The sequence below is a fragment of the Ostrea edulis genome, chromosome 6 (genome assembly GCF_947568905.1).
Source record: "Ostrea edulis chromosome 6, xbOstEdul1.1, whole genome shotgun sequence".
NCBI classification, from domain to species: domain Eukaryota; kingdom Metazoa; phylum Mollusca; class Bivalvia; order Ostreida; family Ostreidae; genus Ostrea; species Ostrea edulis.
In genome coordinates this window covers 28,975,585-28,999,384 of record NC_079169.1, presented here as the reverse complement: position 1 = coordinate 28,999,384, position 23,800 = coordinate 28,975,585, and the positions used below count along the sequence as shown (strand labels likewise).

General features: G+C 35.6%; 1 protein-coding gene across 8 annotated transcripts; it reads left to right on the top strand.

Moving 5' to 3' along the window:
- Positions 1-501: 501 nt before the first annotated feature.
- LOC125647517 (hypermethylated in cancer 2 protein-like) lies at positions 502-23,800 on the top strand. 8 transcript variants are annotated; one of them, XM_048874213.2, is made up of 7 exons: positions 525-628; positions 5,691-5,764; positions 5,870-6,003; positions 9,803-10,893; positions 11,146-11,462; positions 18,178-18,599; positions 18,881-19,003. In XM_048874213.2, the coding sequence occupies exons 3-6, from the start codon at positions 5,875-5,877 to the stop codon at positions 18,564-18,566; spliced, it is 1,926 nt and encodes a 641-aa protein (XP_048730170.2). In that variant the 5' UTR covers positions 525-628; positions 5,691-5,764; positions 5,870-5,874; the 3' UTR covers positions 18,567-18,599; positions 18,881-19,003. The 8 variants fall into 8 exon arrangements, with proteins under 8 accessions (XP_048730163.2, XP_048730164.2, XP_048730171.2 ...); XM_048874206.2 differs by lacking the exons at positions 18,178-18,599; positions 18,881-19,003 and adding an exon at positions 19,667-21,425 and having other exon boundaries at positions 502-628; XM_048874207.2 differs by lacking the exons at positions 18,178-18,599; positions 18,881-19,003 and adding an exon at positions 16,533-18,053 and having other exon boundaries at positions 502-628.

Genomic DNA, 23,800 nt, shown 5'->3' with positions numbered 1-23,800 from the left:
TTTGGGCAATTTGGTGAATTTTGTCTTCATGAACTTCCTAGAATAGTAGGAAGAATATGGGTTAACCGGTTGCAGGGGCGTGGTTCCAGTATATATGAAGCGCATAGAAAGAGCACTTGTGAATGTCCCACCACCTCAACTAGCAGTTCTGTAGCTTCTCATATTCTTAATACAATCGCATCGCGGAGCGACAGATGAATTGATTATCATGATCAATATGATCTCCGCACAGCTACATGATACACGAATGTAACCTTGAATCCTATTGGCTCCACTTTATGTAATACATTATATAGCTATAATTATAACAGACAGACATACATTAATTAACGAACAATTTAAATATTATTCTGTACTGTCGTTCGGAGAATATGTATAAATGGATTCTAAATCACTACCTTTCATTGTACATTATCATAATAGCCCTAAGTTAAAGTACATGTGGACGTGACTGGATACATGTTCCCCTCCAGGTCCCCCCATGTACCAACGACAAAGAACATGCGCAGTAAGGTTGCGCATTCGGTAAAGTTGATGAACAATGGTGGAAAACTGCACTTCCTGTCACACTGTTTGTTAGAACTATACTTTATACACCATCTCGACACGTTTCATTCTTATTCACAAGGTAAGTCTACTCTTGTGAGATATAAATACGTTTTGTATGGAAAGAGGGCAATTACATTTCTCCGTTACAAAATACAAAGATCGGCATGTTCGCAATACGGTCATGGCATTGTTTACAGAGCAGCGATTCCTTTGGGTAATAATGAAAATATGAATAAAATTTCCATTTACGCTGTTTTTAATGATACCTATTAAGCGATAATCTAGCTTTATCTTTGATGTACTTTTGAAAGCTAGGATATTGTAATTTTACACCTGAAAATAAATTGCGCCATGAGCTCATTATGATACTTTCTGTTGTGGCGGATCACGCTGTATGTGGAGGTGGCGTTGAATATGGATTTTATGATTGCCATGTTTGTGCTTGGTCACATCTGATTATGATGTTTCATTTTGTTGTTATCAAAATGGCCCTTTATTTTTGTTGAGTAATTTTTCTGCACGGGTAATCTCGCTGACAACAAATCAAAATGATAAGATTTTAGTACAATGTAATTAAAAAAAAATGTCTACTGTTTACTTCTCTCAAAATAGTTAGATATTGTATTCAAACAGTATAAATTTCACTTTATTTCAAGTTAAAGCACTGTCTCAAATCAAAATTAATGGATTGTGCATGCATGTGCTCTGGTCAATATTACATAGCATACTATTTCAAATTCTTTTTATATATATATATATTTTTTAAAGTTAAGCAACTCTAAGTTTAAATTAACGGTTTATATTCACTGTTTTCTTGGAAAACTGGTTTTCGTTCATAATAGTATATTAAAAAATGGTGGACACGACAACTAAGGTGAAGATCGTGAGCATTTTGCAGTGAAAGATTAAGATTCTGTTCTGCTATCTAGCGGAATTCCACAATTTTGAAACTGGGAATCCAGTATTTGTTAATTTTATTAGCGATTTCAAATATTTTGTTGCTATTGAGTTTTACAGCGATCCATTACCATTTTTGTGCGGTTGGAATAAGTCAAATTGTTTAATCCATATTCTTAATCTTTCAAATGTTTTATTTGTCTTATCAGTGCCTGCACTGTAAAACTGTTAACTGATCGCCATCCGACAAAAATATGGCATGGTGGTCTGTACAGCCAGCTCAAGACATGAAAGTTTTGGACAGAACAGTTAAAAGTTCATGGAATTGGCAATAGTTATTGAGGGATGTCAAAGGGGAGATAATATCTGAGAATGTTAGAAAGACGATTAATCCAGGGATAGCCAGGGCTCGAAATTAGCTACTCGCAAATTGCGAGTAGATTTGAAAAATAGCGAGTAAAAATAGTGGACACTCAAAAATCTTAGCGAGTGGTGATTTACAAAGTATGATCGTATCGTATCCATTTTATACGGTGATACACCATTCACTTTTCTTAAACTTGCACTCAAAATCATACAAACGCTAACATGAGTGCAAATAAATTCTACATAATATAAAAGCGTTTAACATAAAGCAACAATCTTTATCACTTGTCCTAAAGCCGAAATGTCGCCATACCCAGGATTTATATGTTGGGGTTACATTTTTCAACTCGACTGCGTCCATTTTGATACAGCAAAAATTACTCGTATGTTGATTGGGCAATTTTCAATTCCATTGGCCAATCAGAAACCATGTTATCAAAAACAATAATTCTAGAATCAAACTGAAACAGACCCGGAATAAGTCGAACATCGAATCGAGACCACTACATTGCGATTCGGCTGCATCGAGATGCATCATTTCACCCATAGTGTTCACTCTGTATAAATAGGGGTGTAGGAAAAATGACTCCTCAGTTCAACTTTCATGGGACTCATCAAATTTTCGTGGGACTCAAGCTGCTTATAAACCACGAGTCTAGGACTCGTCTTTAATAATTTCTAGTGACAACCCTGATATTTAGTAATCAGTTTAAACTACAGAGCCAACAGGCATTTTACCGTTCGGTGCTTTGGAAACAGTAAGTTTGCTTTTAAAATTGTGACTGAATCTTCAAAATTAATTTTTTCTTCGAAACTATGGTTTCTCCTGTAAAATGTATTGTTATTGCAGGGTTTGACACTAAGGCATGTCCGACCGACTCAGTCTACTAAATGATGGGTCCGGTCGTGTAAAATGTCGATTTACTAGTCTTTACTTTAAATCATAAGATATTCTATTCTTAAAAAAAAAAAATAACTGTAAAGAGTTTGCGAGCAATTTTGAACCGCATGATGACATAATCTATATTTTTAGTTCTAATAATTCGCGGTCGGAAGTGATGTTCTACGACATCTACACAATGTTAATGTGTGTAAAGTTATGTTTTGGTTAAATAGAATTATTGAATTCATTTTCATTGAAAAAAAAAAAAACAGTTCATTTGAATTGAATATATAAGAAAGTGTTTATCAAATTAATGAATTACGTCGTGAACAGCAATTTTTCGGTGTTTACATATGTGTGGGAATGTCTATATTCAAATATGAATTCTCGTCCTCAAGGAAAGAAAAAGATATCCCAAGAAAGAGAAAAAAGGAAAACGTTGGGAAGAAACAAAGCAGGGCTTATGAAATAGAAATTTTAAAAAAATATTGAGGTCATTTTATTCTAAATGGATTAATGAATTTCTGTGCCGGTAAGAATTTAAAGAAACTGAAAATATGTTTGAAAGTAAAAGCATCAAATTGAATGACGAGACTAAAGTTTTTTTTGAGACAATTAAATGCATTTTAGTTCAAACTTAACGTTTGTCATTTAAATTAAGTATTTAGATATGGAGAATCATCAGATTTTTTCTGGAAAGTTGGTCAGGGCTAGTGGATGTAAGGTTAGGTCTAGCAAAAATCATTTGAAGTTGCCCGATTGGTCTAGTGCTCAAAAAAGTTCATGTCAAACCCTGTATTGAAAATATTGAACTGTGGCATAATTATTGCAATACGTATCGTATCAGGGGCATATCTTTTCAGCCTTAGTAATATGGTACCTATTTTGTATAATCAACTCCTCTCACACTTCTAACTTGATATTCTTTTACACTTTGTACAGTTGTCATGGACACATTAAAGATGTGCATGTGTCGTTTTGATAGTGATCAGATATTTTTCGAAAAATTAACGTATAGTTTGAACTTTTTTTTAAGCATTTCTTGAATAGACTGTACCTAATCAATCCTTTTAACAGCATGTATTTGACATCTTTCAGACCTTGTACAGCTGTTATGAAAGCATTGAAGATGTGAATACATGTGTCTTTGAAAGTGATTGGACTTTCTTCGAAAAATTTAATGCAGTTGACCTAGTCGGGTTTTTTTTTTTTTTTTTTTTTTTTTTTTTTTTTTTATATAAAGCATGGTACATACTTTATGTAACCAACTCCTCTCACAACTTTATTTGACATTTTTCAGACCTTGTACATTATAGTTGCTATAAAGACATTGAAGATATACATGTGACATTTTAAAAGTGCTTCTGTTTTTCGGAAAAATTTTACATTTATTGTCATTTTTCCAGTATGTTTTGTAAAAAGGTTACCTACATAATCTGGCTTTATTATAAATGCATATGAAAATCCAAGGCATCTTTGGGGTAGAGTTCTAAAAAGCATTGCATAATTGATTCTCTACCACGAATTCTTCAGTTTATTGTTATTTCATTTGGATCCATGCACTGCTGTCTCTATGATAGATAACACGTATTAAAGCAACCTGGCCATTTCTTGAATCGAATTATTTAAATCTATAATGTCTGCTATTTAATTGATTTGCAAAGGAAATATTGAATCTGTTAAAACTTTGATTCTACAAAACCTTGTGTTTTGTTGAACTTAACATAATATCCCGAAAGATGGTGAGGATTACCACTCTGTATAAAGACAATGTTACTGTATTCTGAAAATCCTTTGCTCTGCTGTACATGCGAATTCTTCTGCTTTGTTGAGAACTTACTAGGGCTGTGCGGTGCACCGAAAATTTCGGTGCACCGCGATTCATACCATTCGATTCAATGCACCGATTACAAATTCCGGATTTCGGTTTGGTTCGGTTTAGATTTTACTTACACCAAAACAACAAATCTGGCGTCCGCGTGATGTTGAAAACATGTGGATTTTTATGCAACAGAGATTTAAATCACTACTGTGTTGAGAGTTAGCATTTTCACCACTCATATACCAACAGAATATGGTCCGTAAGATCATTGCAGTTTATCTTTACATGACATATAGCATTTCTGTCAGTAGTGGAATGAAATCAACATCGTAGGTAATGAAACAGATTTGACAGTTAATATGAGAGAAGTAAATCAATAAAGGAGAGATTTTCAAAGACTCTCAATTGATAGAATTATTGAATTTTTGCATATCAATGAAAACAATATCATATACATTTTAGATTCACTATAGATTTGTTTAATAATCCAAAACTTATGTAGCACATTAATATAACAAATTTTGATAGACTGTCAGTGTTTTCTTTTTTCTATCAGTTATAAAATGTCATTATGAATAGATATGATGTTTTCAAATGACGACATATAGTTATATAACTTGAATAAAATCAAATCAAATATGCTACTCATTAAAATTGTTAATTTTTGTGGTGTCATTAGATAAATTGGACCTAACATGAACCGAATCGAAAATAACCGAACCGTACTGTTCTGAATCGAAACCGAACTGAATCGAGCTAACCCTGAATCGTCCCAGCCCTAGAACTTACATTATTTTCTCAAAATTAACTGCGATGAATACGGTCAAGAATGCCACTTGGTCAGAATTTTTGCTGCTTATCATGCGCAGAGAATATTATATTCGGCAAAATACTGTATTTATATAAAAAAATATACTAAGTTTTCATTCTTCATATAGTTTACTGAACACAAGTTTTTAGACTGAAATGAAAGTAGAATGTGAAAATGAGATATAAATTTCAGTTTGAAGAATACATGAGGATATGAACTGTGGCGTTTCACATCGGCACACTTTTCATGAAGCGCTAGAACGCTTGATGAAGTATGCTGGCCTGAAGTGGCGTAGTTCATGTCCTCATGTATAGAAACCTGTTGTTTGATTATGACATGAAACAATTATATTTGCTCTTCAGATTTGAAAGCACTACAAAGTGGAGCACATTCCCTCACAACTGGGCAAATTGATCACCACGGCATCCAACCCAAGGTATTTTGAATATCAACATTTTGTGGCAATCTTGTACTGTTGTGTTACACAAGTTCCTTCAGTCTCTATATTGCAGTGGTATGATATTGTTTCTCTCTATTGCAGTCACCATGAATTATTACCAAAAGTTCTACACCAATCAAATTCACTCCAGTTCACTGTTGTGTCAGCTGGCTACTATGTGGAAGAGCCAGGTGCTATGTGATGCCATAATCCGATCTGGATCTGTTGTCACAAAGGTAATTTGTTATCTTGTAGTGTATCACATAAAATGCGTTCTGATACCAAAACTAAGGTTGCTGAATACTTAGAAGGATTTATATTGTTTAGAATTTAACCATCTCTTTGAAATGATTTAGAAGAAATTATAAAATTCTGCAGCGTTGGTTGTGCAAGATGGATTAATAATTCTTTATTGTTTCGAGAAATTTTGAAACAATATTGTTTAAAGCATTACAAGCTGTAACTGACGGTATTTTTTCAACTATCCAATTATTCACCAAACACCTACCTGTATAACTAATATAATCCCCAAGATATGAAGAAAAATTCTGCAAAATAAACAAGGGAATATTGTTTGAGAGCACACCTACAATGAGGGTTTTGTATAAACTGCCATTGTGTCGTATACACGGACATGGGAACGATGATTGACGAACATAATCGGGTTCCTGAGTCCGAGGCCATACAAAGACGGAAACTGACGCGAGTAACTACATGTGTCGTTTGTTTTAAAATATTACGTTGTTTCATGAATGACTAGAAATACTATGTAAGTGTAAAAAGGTAATAATTACGCAAATGTGCCACTGAAAAGAAATTTTGATTGTGAATTTTCTATAAAATTGGCGTGTTAAATTGTTTACAAAGCTAACACGTGCTCAGTGCCTCTCTTTCGCTTTTTCCGAACTGGTGACCTCCAAGGTCAATGTACATCGGAGGTTACGAGCAGAAATTACTGACAGGATGACAATGATTCATGAATTAACATTTTTTGCTAATTTGACGGGTTTATTGCTTCAGATTCACTCTGATTCTATTAAGTTATATATATTCAATCACATATATGTTGAATATTTGTTCTTTTATTTTTTAATTTATCTACTGTCAGTTACAGCTTGTATTGCTTTAACTGGCAATATTTTAATATACTGTTGCAGTGATTTTTTAAGACCCATTTTAGGTCCGAATATCGGTCCTTTCTCCTCCCAAAAGTTACCAATTTTTTTCCAATTGACTTGCACTTTTCCCCAGTAATAAAAACTGGCAAAAAACATATTTGTTTAAAAATTAAGTTCAATGTGAATAGTTTATGTATGACATGACAAAGACGCGTCAATTCTAGATGATTTATAAAGAATGGTCGAAAATTTTTAGAGCTTAAAGAAAATAAAGTTAAATGTGTAAAATAAAAGAAGAATGGCATCAGTTTGACCTTCTTCTTTTTTACATAGCGGTCAGTATTTGTTCAGTGTATTCTTGTTGTATATACCACTACTGCTGATTCCCAGGATCGGGTCGCAGTGATGAGAAGCAAGTGTATTAACCACTACTCTACCGAGACACTTGTCTTCTAAATCCTATAAATTTTACTATATCCTATTTATTGTATAAATGATTTGTAAAACTGAAGATGTCTTTAATACTAGTATACTCCTGTTACCTCTAAGTCTTTTCTGTGCTGTGAGTACTATAATATTTTCTTGATAACAGTAGTTTATGTGGAAGTTGAGATAATATTTCTGATCTGTTCAACAAAACTGTACACCAAATTTTGCAATAGGTGATTGCGTTTTAAGCTTGATCAAAAAATCCATCTGTTGCTGACTCATAGAAATGTTACACACCTTGATTTAAAAATATATATACAGTAATATAATATTGTTTTTCACCTCAAGATTACCTACTAAAATTGTGAATACAAATTCATAAAGGGAAATATCATCTTGAGTTAATTCTGCTGTAAATTTAGCACTCCTGCAAGAGACGTCCGTGTCACTCGGTGTAAAGGAATAAGTTTTATGTTAGAACATAAATGACTGGATTTACATGTAGTTCGGTTCATGTTAATTATTCATCTGTAAACTCCGACCCATGTAATGTGCGTGGACTTGAAATGATTTATTTGGTGTCACTGACTAACAAGTACTTGTCTACATGTTGTTAACAAAATCATTGGTTTCCTCTTCATGGACAAAATGTCAATTTATTCAGTACTAGGACTGGGAGACAATGTGTAATCATGGTTATCAAACGTGCACAACTACATGTATATGAGGACAGAATAAATCAATATCTCATGCAGAAACTAACCAGACAGTGACAGACTGGAGGCTCTTTGCAGTTTAATTAATTTCCTGATGTTCTGCACGTTATCAACATTTATATTGTCTTACATATGTACAGAGTGGTGACTTGGCATGTAAATTTCAGATAATTAGATTGTGCAATGCATACATGAACAATGAATGTAATGTTCAGTAAAAATAATTAAGAGACATGATAAGTGTAAAGTGATGAATAAGTAATTTTTTTTCTTAACGATGGTAAGATTTGATTTAGAAATACTGTTTTTACAGTTTCAGCATTTCATGTCCTGTTTGTTTAACAAAAGTCTAATGAAGATATTTAAACACGTTAAAGGTCAAACATATTTATCTAGCAAAAATTAATATGAATTAAAAACCGGATCATTTTAAGAATTATGGGAAAACTAAAAGCAATTAAGAAATTGAAAGGATTGTTTATGTATCTCTAGATAAATTGATTTTTGAAAAATGTTGCAGTAGATCTCAATTTGAGCATGGTTTGTGGGACTCCAGAAATTCAATTAATTTACACATAATAACATTGAAGCAATACACCCCTAAAGACTATTTAAAGAGAGTCTCAAAATAACACATGCCCCTTTAGCACCCCAATCAACCTGAGACCCCGGTATCGATCCAAGGGCCTAAAGTTATTAGTTAAGGGTGTTTATTTCATACTTATACCTGCCAGTCAGAGTTCTTGAAAACTTTAACTAACAAATAGGAAAATAGGTACTACGTGGAGAAAGGATTGTACGACCCGTGCATTTCTAGCAGGACCCACAAAAAAATCAGCACAATTATGAATTATATGAGATAAAATGCAGAATTACATGTATGTTATCGTCATTACTATTACAAAACCCAACAAGACCTTGTCTTTCTCCGCTGCTACTGAAAAGTACGCTTGGACCTGCTTTCATTTTCATATGCCTCCACTTTCTGTTTCATTATTTCCATTATTGGGATTCTTCCTTTGTTTTTTAACAGGCTTAAACAGTTGGCCAGGTAGTAGCCAGGTAGACATCATGCCTGAAAACTAATGGAGCATATGCACACTGAAAGTAGTCAGTGATAAACTATAACGGAATATATTACAATGAGATAAGAATTCTCGGAATAAATCAATTTGGCGGAACTTAGGACAGACATTATAGTTCTTAAGGATTTTGGTTGTCCCTATGATTGAAAAAATGCCAAAGATCCACAGTTTTCAAAAACTTTGTGCCAACCATCATGACCATTCCAATTTATGCATCATTGTTCTGATTTCAAGATTTCTTTTCTACATTTCAAATTTTTTTTTATTTTGTTTCATATTTGGTATTTCCTTCATGTACTGGATTTTGAACTGTTGTAGTTTGTCTTTTGCTTGATTTAAGAAAAAATAAATAAAGTTGGCTTGTCCTCGAATAAAACAAATTCAGAAGATGAAAATCCTTTGCCAAGGATAATGTTTATACATCAAATATTGTCTGAAAATTACTGAATTTTAATATTTCTTATAGTATTTTCATGTTTTGATTCTCATCGAGTGGTACTAGTAGCAATGTGTTGTACTTTGTAATCAGGTTATGATATTGACTGTTTCAGGCTCATCGATTGGTACTAGTAGCAGTGTGTTGTTCTTTGTAATCAGGTTATGATATTGACTGTTGCAGGCTCATCGAGTGGTACTAGTAGCAGTGTGTTGTTCTTTGTAATCAGGTTATGATATTGACTGTTTCAGGCTCATCGAGTGGTATTAGTAGCAGCCTGTCCAATGTTACAGTCCATGGAGAATGCAGCAGTGGGGTCTCATCTGGAGGTCCGTCTGGCAGCTGACATTAAACAGGACTCCATCCAGACCTTTCTACAGTACCTGTATGAAGGCTTCATGATGCTGACAGAGCAGAATTGTCGCGATGTAGAGAAAATAGCAAGGCTGTTGCAAGTGGACAATGTTATCAAATGTTGTGCAGACTTCAACAAGTGCCTGAACACAAAGACTGGTCAGATGACTGGCAGCGACCAGTACAAGTACACATTTCATGACATGGTTGAGTTTAAGCATGTGAGGTCATCAGAGATGCAGAAGACAGTGCAAGAAAGGTCCACTAAAAGAACTTCAGAATTCCCTCGACCACCCAGCCCAGGGAGCAAGAGACAGAGAACACAAGACATGCATGCTGATGATGCTGCATCAATGTCCAGCAGCTACAGCCATGTGGCTCCAGATCCATGGGATAGAGTTCCCAAGTTGGGAATGCCCTTCCATGCCAGAGGGGGGCAGGGTTCCCAGCAATTAGGAGTTATAGATGTTGTAGAAGACAGTCTGGAATTGATTCAGACAGATCCCCCTGACTCTAGTGGTGGTCGGGCAGCTAAAGACCAGCGTTCCTCACAAAAAAGTGTCTCTATTGCAGTTAGTAGCCAATTAAGTAACAGTACTGACTTACAAATTGTTGATGTGGCTACGGAACAGGCCAGACAGGAGCCACGGCCTCGAAATAGTATGCCATCACAGACCCGAACCACACCTACAAATCAAACCCACATAGTCGCCGAAAACGTCAAGTCTACAAATTCTCACTCAGCTCCAAAACCATCCTCCCATTCATCTACACCAATCATGAATGACAAGTTACAAGTTAATAGTTCACCAGTAATGTCTCCATCCTCCTCACACTTCAGCAATCGCAGTTCTCCACAGGTCAGGCTAGACGCTTCAACACACAAGCCATTTGCAGCAGGCAGCGAGAGTCAGAGTTCCCTGCCAGCACAACAGAGCACAGACCTGTCCACTAATGTCAGTGTTGCCGAACCCATGCCTGACTCTGGGTTAGTTGTATTAAATGTCCTTCACAACTATCCGTTGTTTCTAAATTATGAGCACCAGTTCTATAATTTTGTTTTATTGATGCATTTCATAATGTGTTCAAATGAATGATGTAAATTTATTTGCATTTGAAATATTTAATGTGGAAATAAGATTTCTGTTTTTTAATGCCTTTCAGAGACTTGTAAGAAAATTAAGGAATCTTCATGAAATTTGTTATATTTTATTAATGTGTATTCCTCCAATTTTAATAGTGCTAGAGAAATGCCAGAAGCAAACCAACAAAAACCATCCAAGCCTTTATCACCTGACAAATCAAACACTGACCTCTCAATAGTGAAGATCGAGTCTGATGAAGATGAAGAGGCAAGTGCCTTGGAGATGTATATTAATGTGTCTGGTGGTGGAGGAGAGTCGATCCGAGTCCAGAGGGCAGAGCATAGTGAGCCCGAGGAGGGGGACCCGCAGGCGGAGTGGATGAGGGAGGACGTGTCGAATGAGGACAGCAACGTTAGTGGGGACCAGTCCAATTCCTGGCTGTACCCGCCAGGCGGTCAGCAGCAGTATAAAGGTGGGTCCCTTTCTTTATACTAGAATTTGGGAATTTGCTGTTCATGAAATGTTTGAAGCAGGTTAAACACCATCATAATTGGTGATGGTTGTCATGTTTTGGCAAGGTATTTCAATGGATAATGATTTCGTAGAAAGACAAGTAATCATGAGATTTTAAGATTAAATCAGATGTAATTGATGAAGTCTTTCCACAGATGATTGAAGGCGTGAAAATTAGAGATTTAAAAAAAAAACCTTTTTGCTTCATTTCTGGACACCAGATACCCTTTTGATGCAGATACCAAGGATCATGAATAAATATAGAAATATTTTGAAACCATTTGGGACTGTACAAATACTGTAAACATGTTCTCTAGAATTTTAGAAACAGTGAAACACAAGAAATAATAATGTTTAGGGCTTGAAATATGGCTTACACTAAATTTTAGTCCAGATTTTCCATATGATGTGTTAAAATTTGCAAGAATTGATCAATTCACCAACATATGAAAAGGCAGACATTCATTTTCTGACATCGAAAGATTTTGATATTGCACTTAATTTTGATTTTTGAAATACTTGATAATAGTGGTTACAATGGTTCTTGATGTCTGCATCAGTAGCTTTAGTTAATTTTACATTTGTAAGAAATGAATGACAATTTTAAGGAGATTGTTTATTACACAGATCATCTGATTCAGTTATGTGATTAGCACACATGTAGAGCATAGCATGCAGTGGCGGATTTAGAGAAAATACTCCTAACCCCCCACCCCCCCCCCCCCTCTCTTTCCTGTTTTAAGTGAATTATTTATGAAACTACCCCATCTACCACCTTCAGATCATAAACTTAGCCCCAAAGTGTCCTTTTGAACTTTCATGAAGTAGCACTTGATAATTGGAAATATATGATTTCCATCTGAAATGCAGGACCTTAATGGCCACCACCATGGCTTTGCCATACACCCTTGTGGGGATTGAAAGATGACTTCTAGACCCCCTACCTGGAGACCTCACTACCACCACTTAAAATCTTTGATCTGCCACTTGCACATGTGCCATGTACCTTACATCTTGGATATTCAATATGATCAGGTGTAACAACAGTCTCCTTGGAAGTAGAATGAATGTAACCATGGACCTGATCGCTGAATAGGTCTATTCAAAGTCTATGGATCTTTGGATCTTTTTGGTCGTTGACACTTGATAGTGGTTTAGACCAGAGCTTTCTATAATGTGCATTATCTAATCAATGTTGTATTCCATTATTGATGTATGCAACATGTTTACATTTATTTCCATCAACTCTGAATAGTAGGTATGTAGCTGTGTACGAGTACACAGAGTAAGGCAATACATAGGCTGATGCACTTTGGTACACAGAATGTACATATATCTAAAAGAGGCTTCATTTAACATCAGAATGGAATAGTTTTCATCAAATATGGCCCACTGGACAGATATATTGATATCGTGATACTGATTTCCACAAGATTGCTGGTGTACCTTTTTTTTGTTAAGACTTTTAGTTAAGCATATTGACTCCTTTTCACAAAGAAAGAAAGCATGGAGAAGGAGAGATAACTTGAAAGCTTCCATTGATGAAATGAATACATTGTATTATGGAGTCACAAGAAGGAGTAGGAAGCCTCAAGTCTGCAATCACTGAGATTTATTCTATAAAACAAAACATGGAAAGTATTTATATTCTATTTTGTAAATGTTTTAGATCATGCTAAACATGAGACACACAACTTGAAGTCTCTAGACTTCTTAAAATATTTTATTGATATGTATACAAAGGACACACTTTGTGCTGGATGGATAAGTAATCTCTTCTGTTTCCATCGTGATGTTTGTACATGTAAGGAGCAGAAGACAAGAATGGAGAAATTGAGAACGAAAAGGTAATTCTGCCAGTATCCGATTTTATTTATTTTGATATGTATACAGTGAGCTTTAATTGCACTTTCACACTGGGTGTCACACCCCTAAACCCTCGGGTAGAATCACTTCCATTACTTTCCAGACAGATTGTGCTCTTTAGTGAACTAAGTGATACTGATCAGTAGGCCCCTGGGCATTATTGATTACATGTACGCTGTATGTGTTATTGAATTATACCTGTAAAAATGATCAAGCCAATTAAAAAGGCATTAGCTGCCAAAAATCATACTTGTTTGTGTATATATTACTTTGCATCCCATTTAAGAATCCAGCTGTAGGTAAAGTGCCACAAAATTATCCTTGGTGTTCAAGGTCGTAGTAGTGAGTTCAAGGTCGTAGTAGTAAGTTTAAGGTTGTAGTAGTAAGGGTTCTTTGTCTTGCAACACCTTACTGTGACACATTTCAGTTTTTTTTTTAGGCATTTGAAGCGAGTGGGAAGTTTTTTTTATCTGGGTCAGAGTTGGACCCTTTTCTATATTTATGGTATCACAGATTTCCTGCACAAAAAGGGCTTAGCCCTTGTGTTGGCACAGTGTTATTAAATGTGTGAACAATAGAAATTTTTAACTTCTTCTTGATAACTACCATTCCAATTCTTTTCAAATTTGGTATGAAGCATCTTTTGGAGGAGCAGGACATAAATTGTAAGTTTCAGGACTCTTGCACCCCTGGGGCCTTAAGGGCGGGACAAAAACTGCCAAAAATTGACCAATGTTTAAAATTCTTCTCTAGTCAGGAAAGGATCAAATAGTAAAAATGCTGTTATTTGAATTTGTGAAATTTACTATTGAATACTGGATTTACTGCTATAATGAAAATAATGAAGCCTTTACCAAAATTGTGAAACCCACAGTCCTTGAACAAGGGGTTCAAACCCTAGGGAAGGAGATTGCATAGTGAAAATGCATTTGATGTTCTCTCTTCTAACTCTGGACGTCTAACTCACAAACTTAGTTCATTCATGTAGCTACAGTTGGATATTGAGTATAGGCCTTCACTGTGAATTTATAATCTCGGGGTTAGTGGTTCGAGCCAAAAATATTTCATTGACCAAAAATGCATTATATCTTTAAAATACTGTTGGGCCTGAACATCCAGTTGATTGGGCAATATGAATATCTTATTTTATCAAAAAGTTATCTTAGAAAGTTTCTGTATTCTTTTCTGTATTTTGATATTTACATACAGGGTAATTATGGTTAGAGACCAACCAAAAAAATAAACAACAACAAAAAACCTTGTCTATATTGACCACAGCCTAGCATTTGAGAGATAAACAATTAGCTGCTTATATTTGGTTTAGAGTTTGCGTATGACTAGAATCAGAAGGAATTATCGTCCTTTTTGATGATATCCACTTCTCATGGTTTCAGGGATGGACACTAGCACCATATGTACACAGCACTTCTGGTATATATTCAGCGTATTGTGATATTCAGGTGATTGTAAAGGCCCATAGACTTCATGTTAAAGTTAACAAACTAACCAAGGGGAGGCTATATTAGTGAAATTTTGTAGAACATTTAAAGGGCAAATATGAATATACGATAGCATTTTGTTACAGTGGGAATTTTAGAAATATTTTCAAAAAACAATGATAGCCACAGGCTAATATAACATTTTTGTGAAGAAAAATGCATGTTTATTCAAATAATTGGTCAAGGCTTTGGGTCAGTGTAAGGACTGGAAATCAAGGGTCTGAGTTTAGTGTGGACATTGTGGGACCACAGTAATGTTTCAAAGTCACCTTTCTTGGATTAGAGTGGGTGCTATGGGACCACAGTTAGGGTTCGAAGTTACGATTCTAGGTTAAGTGTGGGTGCTATGGGACCACAGTTAGGGTTCGAAGTTACGATTCTAGGTTAAGTGTGGGTGCTATGGGACCACAGTTAGGGTTCGAAGTTACGATTCTAGGTTAAGTGTGGGTGCTATGGGACCACAGTTAGGGTTCGAAGTTACGATTCTAGGTTAAGTGTGGGTGCTATGGGACCACAGTTAGGGTTCGAAGTTACGATTCTAGGTTAAGTGTGGGTGCTATGGGACCACAGTTAGGGTTCAAAGTTACGATTCTAGGTTTAGTCTGGGAGCTATGGGACCACAGTTAGGGTTCGAAGTTGCGATTCTAGGTTTAGTCTGGGTGCTGACCACAGTAAAGGTACCAATGCTTATAAGGTGAATACTTTTGAAAAGTGATTAGGATGAGCATTGAGGTCAACAGACCTTGTATAACATGATCTCACAGTGCTCCAAAGTTAAAACATACAAAATGCCAACCTAAAATTGATAACTAGAACAAGTATTAAAAAGTGTTGTGTTATTAGAAAGCTGTGTATTACTAGGAAGCACGGATACTATTTCAAAATAGACATGTGTTATGGCTTATAGATCATAGCTGTCTAAGAAATATTTCATCAAGAAGCTGAGTACAGTTTAGCTTGTGGTTAATTTGCAGGGCAATTTTACCCTGGCGATGCGGAAGAAAACTTTCAATCTCCAGAAACAGTGTGTGCGCGAAAGATTCACCGTGAAAGTTTTGAGCTGTCTCAAACCTCTGTGGAACAGTTTGATCCAAATTTTTCGTCTAATAAGGGAGGATTCGAATGCCATATTTGCAACGCAGGCTTTGGTGTTAAAGTGGACTACCGCAATCATATGAAAAATTGTCACGCTTACAAGGAGAGACCTTTTACTTGTGAAACTTGTTTCAAAATGTTTCCAACGACGTATCATTTGAACCGACATCTAAAAATGCATTCTGACTTACGAGAATTTCAATGTGAACACTGTGGAAAGCGATTTAAGCACAACTACCATGTGAAAAATCACCGGTGCTATCAAATCCAGAAAAACTACTGATAGACAAACATGCAAAGTGTGAGAAAATGAGGATAAAGATCAAAGTATTTACATATTATATATAAAAGACCTTACATATACCAAGTAAATGAATAGAGGTCTAAGTTTAACAGTGGTATACTACATAGTATATAGTCACTGATGCCATACAAGAAATTAGTCACTTTTTGTGTACTTTTGCATGACTCTTTCATTTAAAAAAAAAAACTTCCTGATAGTGAACTTATCCTATTCAAACCGATATTTGATGATGGCAGATTTCTGAACAGTTTTCCTATCCTTGTAGGGGACACTCAGAGACTGCAGGCAATTCCACGCGCAGATAAAACTGACGTTTCGAACAAAAATCAACAGGAAGGTACTACCCAAATCTTGCAAGTTGAAAAGTCATCTTTTCTTTATCCTTATACCAGAAACGACCTGTTATATTCTACATCAAACATTGATAAAACCAAGAAGACTGTTCTCTACTCCTGTAATGTGTGTCATAAAGGCTTTTCGTCCAAACTTGGCCGTGATAATCATGTGAAGCAAAAACATGGATCTCGGGATCAGTGTTTCTCGTGTCATATTTGCGGAAAGATGTTTCCAACTCTAAATATGCTTTCCATTCACCAGAGAGTTCACTCGGATTACAGGCCTTTCGAGTGTGCGGAATGTGGGAAAGGCTACAAACACAAAAAAGACTTGAAAACGCACCGTTGTGGGCAGTCTCGAGTACCCAAGTGAAAAACGTAATCGACAATAGCAATATACAATGTACTATAGTTCTTTTATTCTGTTCTTTTCCTACTTGAGAAATTGTAGCTCGGGTAGGAATAGCATTTCCTGATGTGAGAACGGCTGAACGAAAACTGACTCACAAAAAATCCCAATGGACGTTGTATGTTCACAACTAATTGTCCGCTGGACGTTGTATGTTTACAGCTGTAATTGTCCCATGAAAGGACACTTGTTGTTCTGTGTATATATATTTGCATTGTCATTAAATTTGTATATTTACTGATGTAGTCAGTGTTTTATAAGAAGCACCGGTACACTCTGGTAATCATGAATATTAAACATGTACGGAAGAGTATCTCCTGTATCTTGTATGTGCTACATTCCCTATCCCTACACTTCGGATGTTACTAAAACACGGACATGTATATTTTTTCCAGAGCGTTTGAGATATGAGGAGACATTTAATGTTACAGGATCGGACTCGAGATCTGGAAAATCTTGGCCATTGCGCTTCTGGAAAAAGCATGAAGCTGCAAACGTCCGACCCACCTCTGATACTTCGGTCTTGCCAGCAAGTTACGAGACGCGACATACGATGGTTCAGGTTCAAGGATCAACAAATAAGGCGTGTGTAGTGTGTAAATGGGACGGTGTAAAAACGGCTACTGGTTTGCCTACTAAGTCCTACTACCGGTGTGAGGCCTGTGATGCTTGCCTGTGTAGACCACAGGTCCGAAACTGTTTTGAAAGATACCACAAACACTTGAATATAGACATAAGTGATATAATAGCATGAACATATGATGTACATATAGTAGGTTTTCCCCCTAAGAGTAGTGCATGGTTTTATTGTGAAATTTGTTGATGTATTTCATATATATTTCATTTAACAGTATTATTTTCCTGTTTATTTTCATTTATGACATCAGAAAAATTTAATGATAAACACTTGATAAATGATCATAATTTTCTTTTACATATTTTTTATGTAATGATATGATGTGAAAGATGGTGCATGTAATAAAAAATAAACTATTTTGAAGACCTCTGTTCCTTTCCCATCAATAAAAGTGATTGAAGTATATACTAGGGCCACATTTTTTTTATGAAGCAGCAAGATTGCTTATGGCGATGTAAACTAACGCCATCTGTATCAATATTGTGTCTAAAAATCGACATCGCGATAAGCAAATTTTACTGTATTGCAGGCGTGAACATGATGGACGATAGATGGACAGGCCACATGACCAACAATGACGACCTTTCCCTATTAGTGACGCATCAGAACATAGCAGCGTCTTTTGTGATTAAAAATGTCGGATTACCGCATCGTGCTGTATCAACTCATATGCAAAGGACATGCTACGTATGCAAGCACTTGGGACGCCGCATTCAAAGCCACAGTGCTGGTTTCGATAACAGAATTAAAAGGATTTGTCGATCGTCATACAAATGTGAATGCTGTGACATTAGCCTGTGTATAGGAGACCGAATGTGCTTTCAGCAATTCCACGAAATGCTACGTACCACTCAAAATCCGAATCTTGTTTGGGAAAATCCACATCGCAGTGCTTTACTACCTCAGCCATTGATCTGATTTCCCTCAGATTATTGCAATTTTTTACTCGTGGTCAGTCGTATGCTGGAATGTAAATGTAATGAATTTCCTGTTGTTATTTTTTTTTTAATGATAACAAATAAATTCAACGTAATATGGATGTGAATGGCGATGTTATGTCTACAAGAATTAGTATATTAGGAAGTATGGGGGAAAACGATGTATGTGGTGCGTGCTTTCTATTTTAGATGTGTATAAAAGAATATTACCATAGGCATAGTCCAAAGTATAGCACAATAAACATTTTGGTTTCCCGTGTTGCAAAAATTTGTACTTTTGATTCCTTCTTTCAGGATTTGTGCGAGAGAAGGCATCACACGGTGGGTCTTGGACTAGCAATGAACGTTTTCCAATTGAACATTCAAACAGTTTCGATTTGTATAACATTCAGCGACTGGCGGCTAGTGCCGTAGAACTACGCAGTGTTCAACATAGACTTGTACGAAATGAAGAATATAAATACAAAGTGTGTTTTCAATGTCACAGGGATAAAACAAAAACAAAGAAAGGATGGCGTGTGTACACCCATTTTAAATGTGAGCAGTGTGGTGTTCCTCTCTGCACAGGTGGGAGAGGAACGAGGAGATGCTTTGAAATCTTTCATCGTGAACATGGAATATCAAATATTATGACCGAATACGATCCGCGCATGTTGTTTAAATATGATAAGTTCTCTCATCATTCCCTAGACGAAATGAGATAGATACTATTGTGTGACGACGTATTTTCCTACATTGTTTATACATTGCATAAAGTGAAATGTTTTTAACTGTTTTCCGTGTATGAATAACATGAAATGAATGCAGATGTGTTTATTTTACCAATACATATATATTGTAAAGAAGTTGCATGAGTGTGTGTATTTTCTAATGGTGAAGGAAATAATTTGCTGTAAAATAAAATACAAATACAAAGCAATTGGTTTGTTTCTTTTATCATCATAAATGGGTATTAATTTTGCTTTTAGCTTTTGGCAGTATGGATGTATGTTTATCTTTGCATTTAAATTTATGGTGAAAGCAGTGTTTTTTGACAATATTTTCTATCTTTTGTAAATGAGATCCTCATTTTGATTGCAGCGAACAAGTCCTCCGGTAAAGAGGATGGAACCATTGCAGAGGGAACCGAAGACACGAAAGGGGCCACAGAGGAAGGCACCATTGTCCCAAAGATTGATCCGAAGTTATCGAAACGTTCCAAGGAGAAGGCAGAAAAACGCAGATCAATGCAGAAAATGTTCAACATGGATAATTACACTGCTATGGAGAAGTACTTGTCGTCCATGCAATCGATGCACCATTCAATGCTCTCCCTGGCTACCCTGCCTTTGAACGTCACCGGGCCAGATGGCCGGGTGCTGATTTCGCAGGTCAAGGCGTCTGACTGGCCACTGTTTAATGTGGGGTCTGGTGCTACTGCTACTGACATGGATTTCTCACATTCCCCCCTTCATGAGTCTGAGGTTTCCACTGCCGATCAGCTGGCTCTGAATTTGGTCAAAACAGAGTGCAAAAACTCGATATCTCCGATGGGAAAACTGGCAACGGGTTTAGATCGATTCGGGGAGCATATGCACGCATTGGTTCCTATACCAGAAGGGAAATACAAGACCTGTAGCTATTGTCAGAAAGTAAAGCATAAAACCAAATCAGGCTGGTACTGCTACACGACATATCAGTGTCGCAAATGTGAGATACCATTATGTAAGAGAAATAAGAATTGTTTCATGTTCTACCATCGAGATATGGGCATTCCTGAACAAGATTATATCCCTTTTGCTTAAATGCGTGTTTGATGAACTTCCATCTTACATTTAAAAAGAACATTTCTTGATGCTGTTGTTTAGTGTTCATGTGTAGGAAGTAGTTTTGTATGTGTAGTGCATACTGTGTCAGATTTTGAAAATAATACTATTGTGCCATGTTTTTTTTGTTTTTTTTTCTTTTTCTTTTTTTTTTATATACAAAAAAACTGCTGTATTCGCCAAAGGAAACACAAAAGAGACGATACTATTGTATCGAGACTTTATGTAAGTGCTTACAAAGATTCTGTGTTTTCATTTCTCATATTGTTTGTGTGCTTCAGTCCAGAGGTTGTAAGATTTTGATGCGGTCAGCATTGTCACGTTTTTATGTATATTTCATAGGATGATCATACTTAGAAAATTGGCTGGAAGTTGTCAGGTTTTGATAACAATGTTATACTTAACTCATGTGAGTCCTGCTGCTTGTTCAGTGTCATTGATATTATCATTAAACAGTGATAGTGTACATTTTATATATTTTTTTTTAAATATATCAAAATTATTTTATTATAGAATATATTATTTTCTCAAAGGAGGCATATATAATGATGATACAAATGATTTTTTCTTAAATGTCTGAAATCAATTATTTCTTCAAACCAAACCCATTGCCATATTTTACAATTTGTTGAGGTTAAATATAACTACGCCAGGTTGTTGGAAAAGTATTAATTTTAGAGTATTGTATTGTGCTCATGTAGAGATTGTTGTTTTTGTATGCATAGAGTATTAATTTTTCGTGGTGTACATATTATACTGGTAGATTTTTTTGTCGGAAAAGCTTATACAGATTTTGAGATATTTTCTGATTTTGTTTACACTATTGTGTATTGAGCTTTTACATGTTCCACTGCTTATAAGTATTTTTATTTAAATATCAAAAGATCTGTGTCCATTTTGATGCATTTTTTTTTTACAGTGTGTTGCCAAAGCTTTATTTAACATGGTAATTATTGTAGGGATTTTGTTGATCTATGAAAAAAAAAATGTGGATCTGTCTGTATTTGTTTTAGCAATAAATTTAGGAAAGTGTGTTCAGAAAATTAGTGTATTTGTGCAGTTACTGGTAAACAAGGAATGACGTTACATCCTGACATAAGGCCAAAAAAAATAAGAGGACATTGTTCAGTTTGTTGGGTTATTTGATTTTATCAAACGGCTTACTTGTTGGATTAGTTTGAGCATAATTTATATTCTATAAGACATAGCACATGAAATAGGTTCAAAGTGCGTCAAATGGTTTATGCAATAGATTCGCCTCTTAATATGCTTAACAGACATCAAATTATTGGAAGGAAAGCATATAAATTCATTATAAAATGACATCTATTTCTCAAGCTTGAAAAGAAATTTTAGTGTTATAATAAACATGTCTGAAAACCGCAGAATGTGAGGATGTGCAATGCTATATGATGCATTTGATCATGTCAAATTTTATCATCTTCATCTCTTGGAATCCCGGTGGGGATCAGGTTAGAATAGGTATTCAGTACCGCTTGCTTGTGGTAATAGGCCACTAAATGGGGCGGTCCTTCAGATGAGACTTCAAAAACCAAGGCCCCATGTCACAGCAGGTGTGGCATGATAAAGAACCCTCCCTGCTCAAAGGTCGTAAGCCCCGAGCATAAACCTAAATTTTGCAGCCCTTCACCGGCAATGATGACATCTCTGTTTGAGTGAAAAAATCTCGAGAGGGACATTAAACAATATACATTCAATCGATAATCTTGGTATTCTTCAGTAAACATAGTGTGTAATCCTACTACAAAAATGGTTATAATGATGTAAATTTGAATAGATGAAGAGCAAGCTAAATATCACATGGTTCAATCTAATCTGACAAAAGCTTTGTTCTTGAGACATGTATTTTGACAGTTCCTTTGAGGATGAGCAAGGATATGCATGTATAATGGGAGAATGTCACGTTTACGGCAATGCAGAGGAAGGATAAATCGCGTTACTTTGCAGTGGACCGTTCTAGTGCCGGTAATCCTTTCCAAATATTCAAAAATGTAGTCTTTGATTTTGTTCATAAATTGATTCGCATGGAAGATAAGCAGGGAAACAATGATGAAATCATGATTTGTAGAAAATTGCTGACAGTGGTTCTCTCATTAAACATAACCATGGTAGTGCACTGTCTTGCAGGAAATACTTTAAGGTAGATTGAATGGTGTGTGTATAATACTCTTCATCTGACATGCACACATAAAATTTTTATATTTAGTTTGTTACAGTAGTACTGGTGCACTTTGAATATGATCGGGATCGTGTATCGGAGAATGCTGTATCTGTATTTAGCGTTGACCTAGTTTTGATTCTTGTAGGTAGAAAATCTGACTGGGTTCCGTCCCATTGTTATCCGTCTCCAGGAAGCAACATCCAGTCAATGATACTTACTTCCGGTCCAGTTCCCAGTGGCAGTGCGTGCTCGGATTCGTTTCTTGGATTTGGAGCCAAACACAGAGAAATGGGCGACGAAGACAAGCACATCTTGGTGCCAAATGCAGGATTGAAAAATAAAATGTGTGTTTACTGTCACAGACTGAAATCCAGGACTAAGTCAGGATGGTACATATACACGCAAAACAGATGCCGAAAGTGTGACGTCCCTCTGTGTAAGAAGAACAAGACGTGCTTTGTTAACTATCATCGTGAACTAGGTATACCAGAATCCGAATATATGACGCCTTATCTCAATTTCAGATATATGTTGCAGTAAGAAAATGGACAGGCATTTGAAGGATTTTTTTTTGATCTGCATAATGACTGCTATGTCAAAAATTTATGTTGTTGGTGTTGATGTTATAGTATCGTAGTCAATGTATCCTAATGCACTATCGATGTTGATGTATCGTAATACACAATCAATGTTGATACATCTTAACCAATCGATGTTGATAATACACAATCGATGTTGATAATACACAATCAATGTTGATATATCTTAACCAATCAATGTTGATATATCTTAACCAATCGATGTTGATAATACACAATCAATGTTGATATATCTTAACCAATCGATGTTGATAATACACAATCGATGTTGATAATACACAATCGACGTTAATATATCTTGTTCACAATCAATGTTGATATATCTTGATACACAATTGATTTTGATCTATCTTAATACACAATCGATGTTGATCTAGATACACAATTTATGTTGATATATTTTAATACACAATCACGATGTTGATATATCTTGATACACAATCGATGTTGATCTATCTTGATACACAATTTATGTTGATATATTTTGATACACAATCGCGATGTTGATATTATCGATGTTGATATATCTTGATACACAATCGATGTTGATCTATCTTAAAACACAATTGATGTTGATATATTTTGATACACAATCAATGTTGATATATATTAAAACATAGTTGATGTT

Bases quoted from the DNA above. Each gene is read 5' to 3' on its own strand.
- LOC125647517 (XM_048874206.2), top strand. From the start codon at position 5,875: ATGAATTATTACCAAAAGTTCTACACCAATCAAATTCACTCCAGTTCA. The intron at 10,894-11,145 runs GTTAGTTGTATT...CAATTTTAATAG, and splicing joins GAACCCATGCCTGACTCTGG to TGCTAGAGAAATGCCAGAAG. The intron at 11,463-19,666 runs GTGGGTCCCTTT...TTTTGATTGCAG, and splicing joins CGGTCAGCAGCAGTATAAAG to CGAACAAGTCCTCCGGTAAA.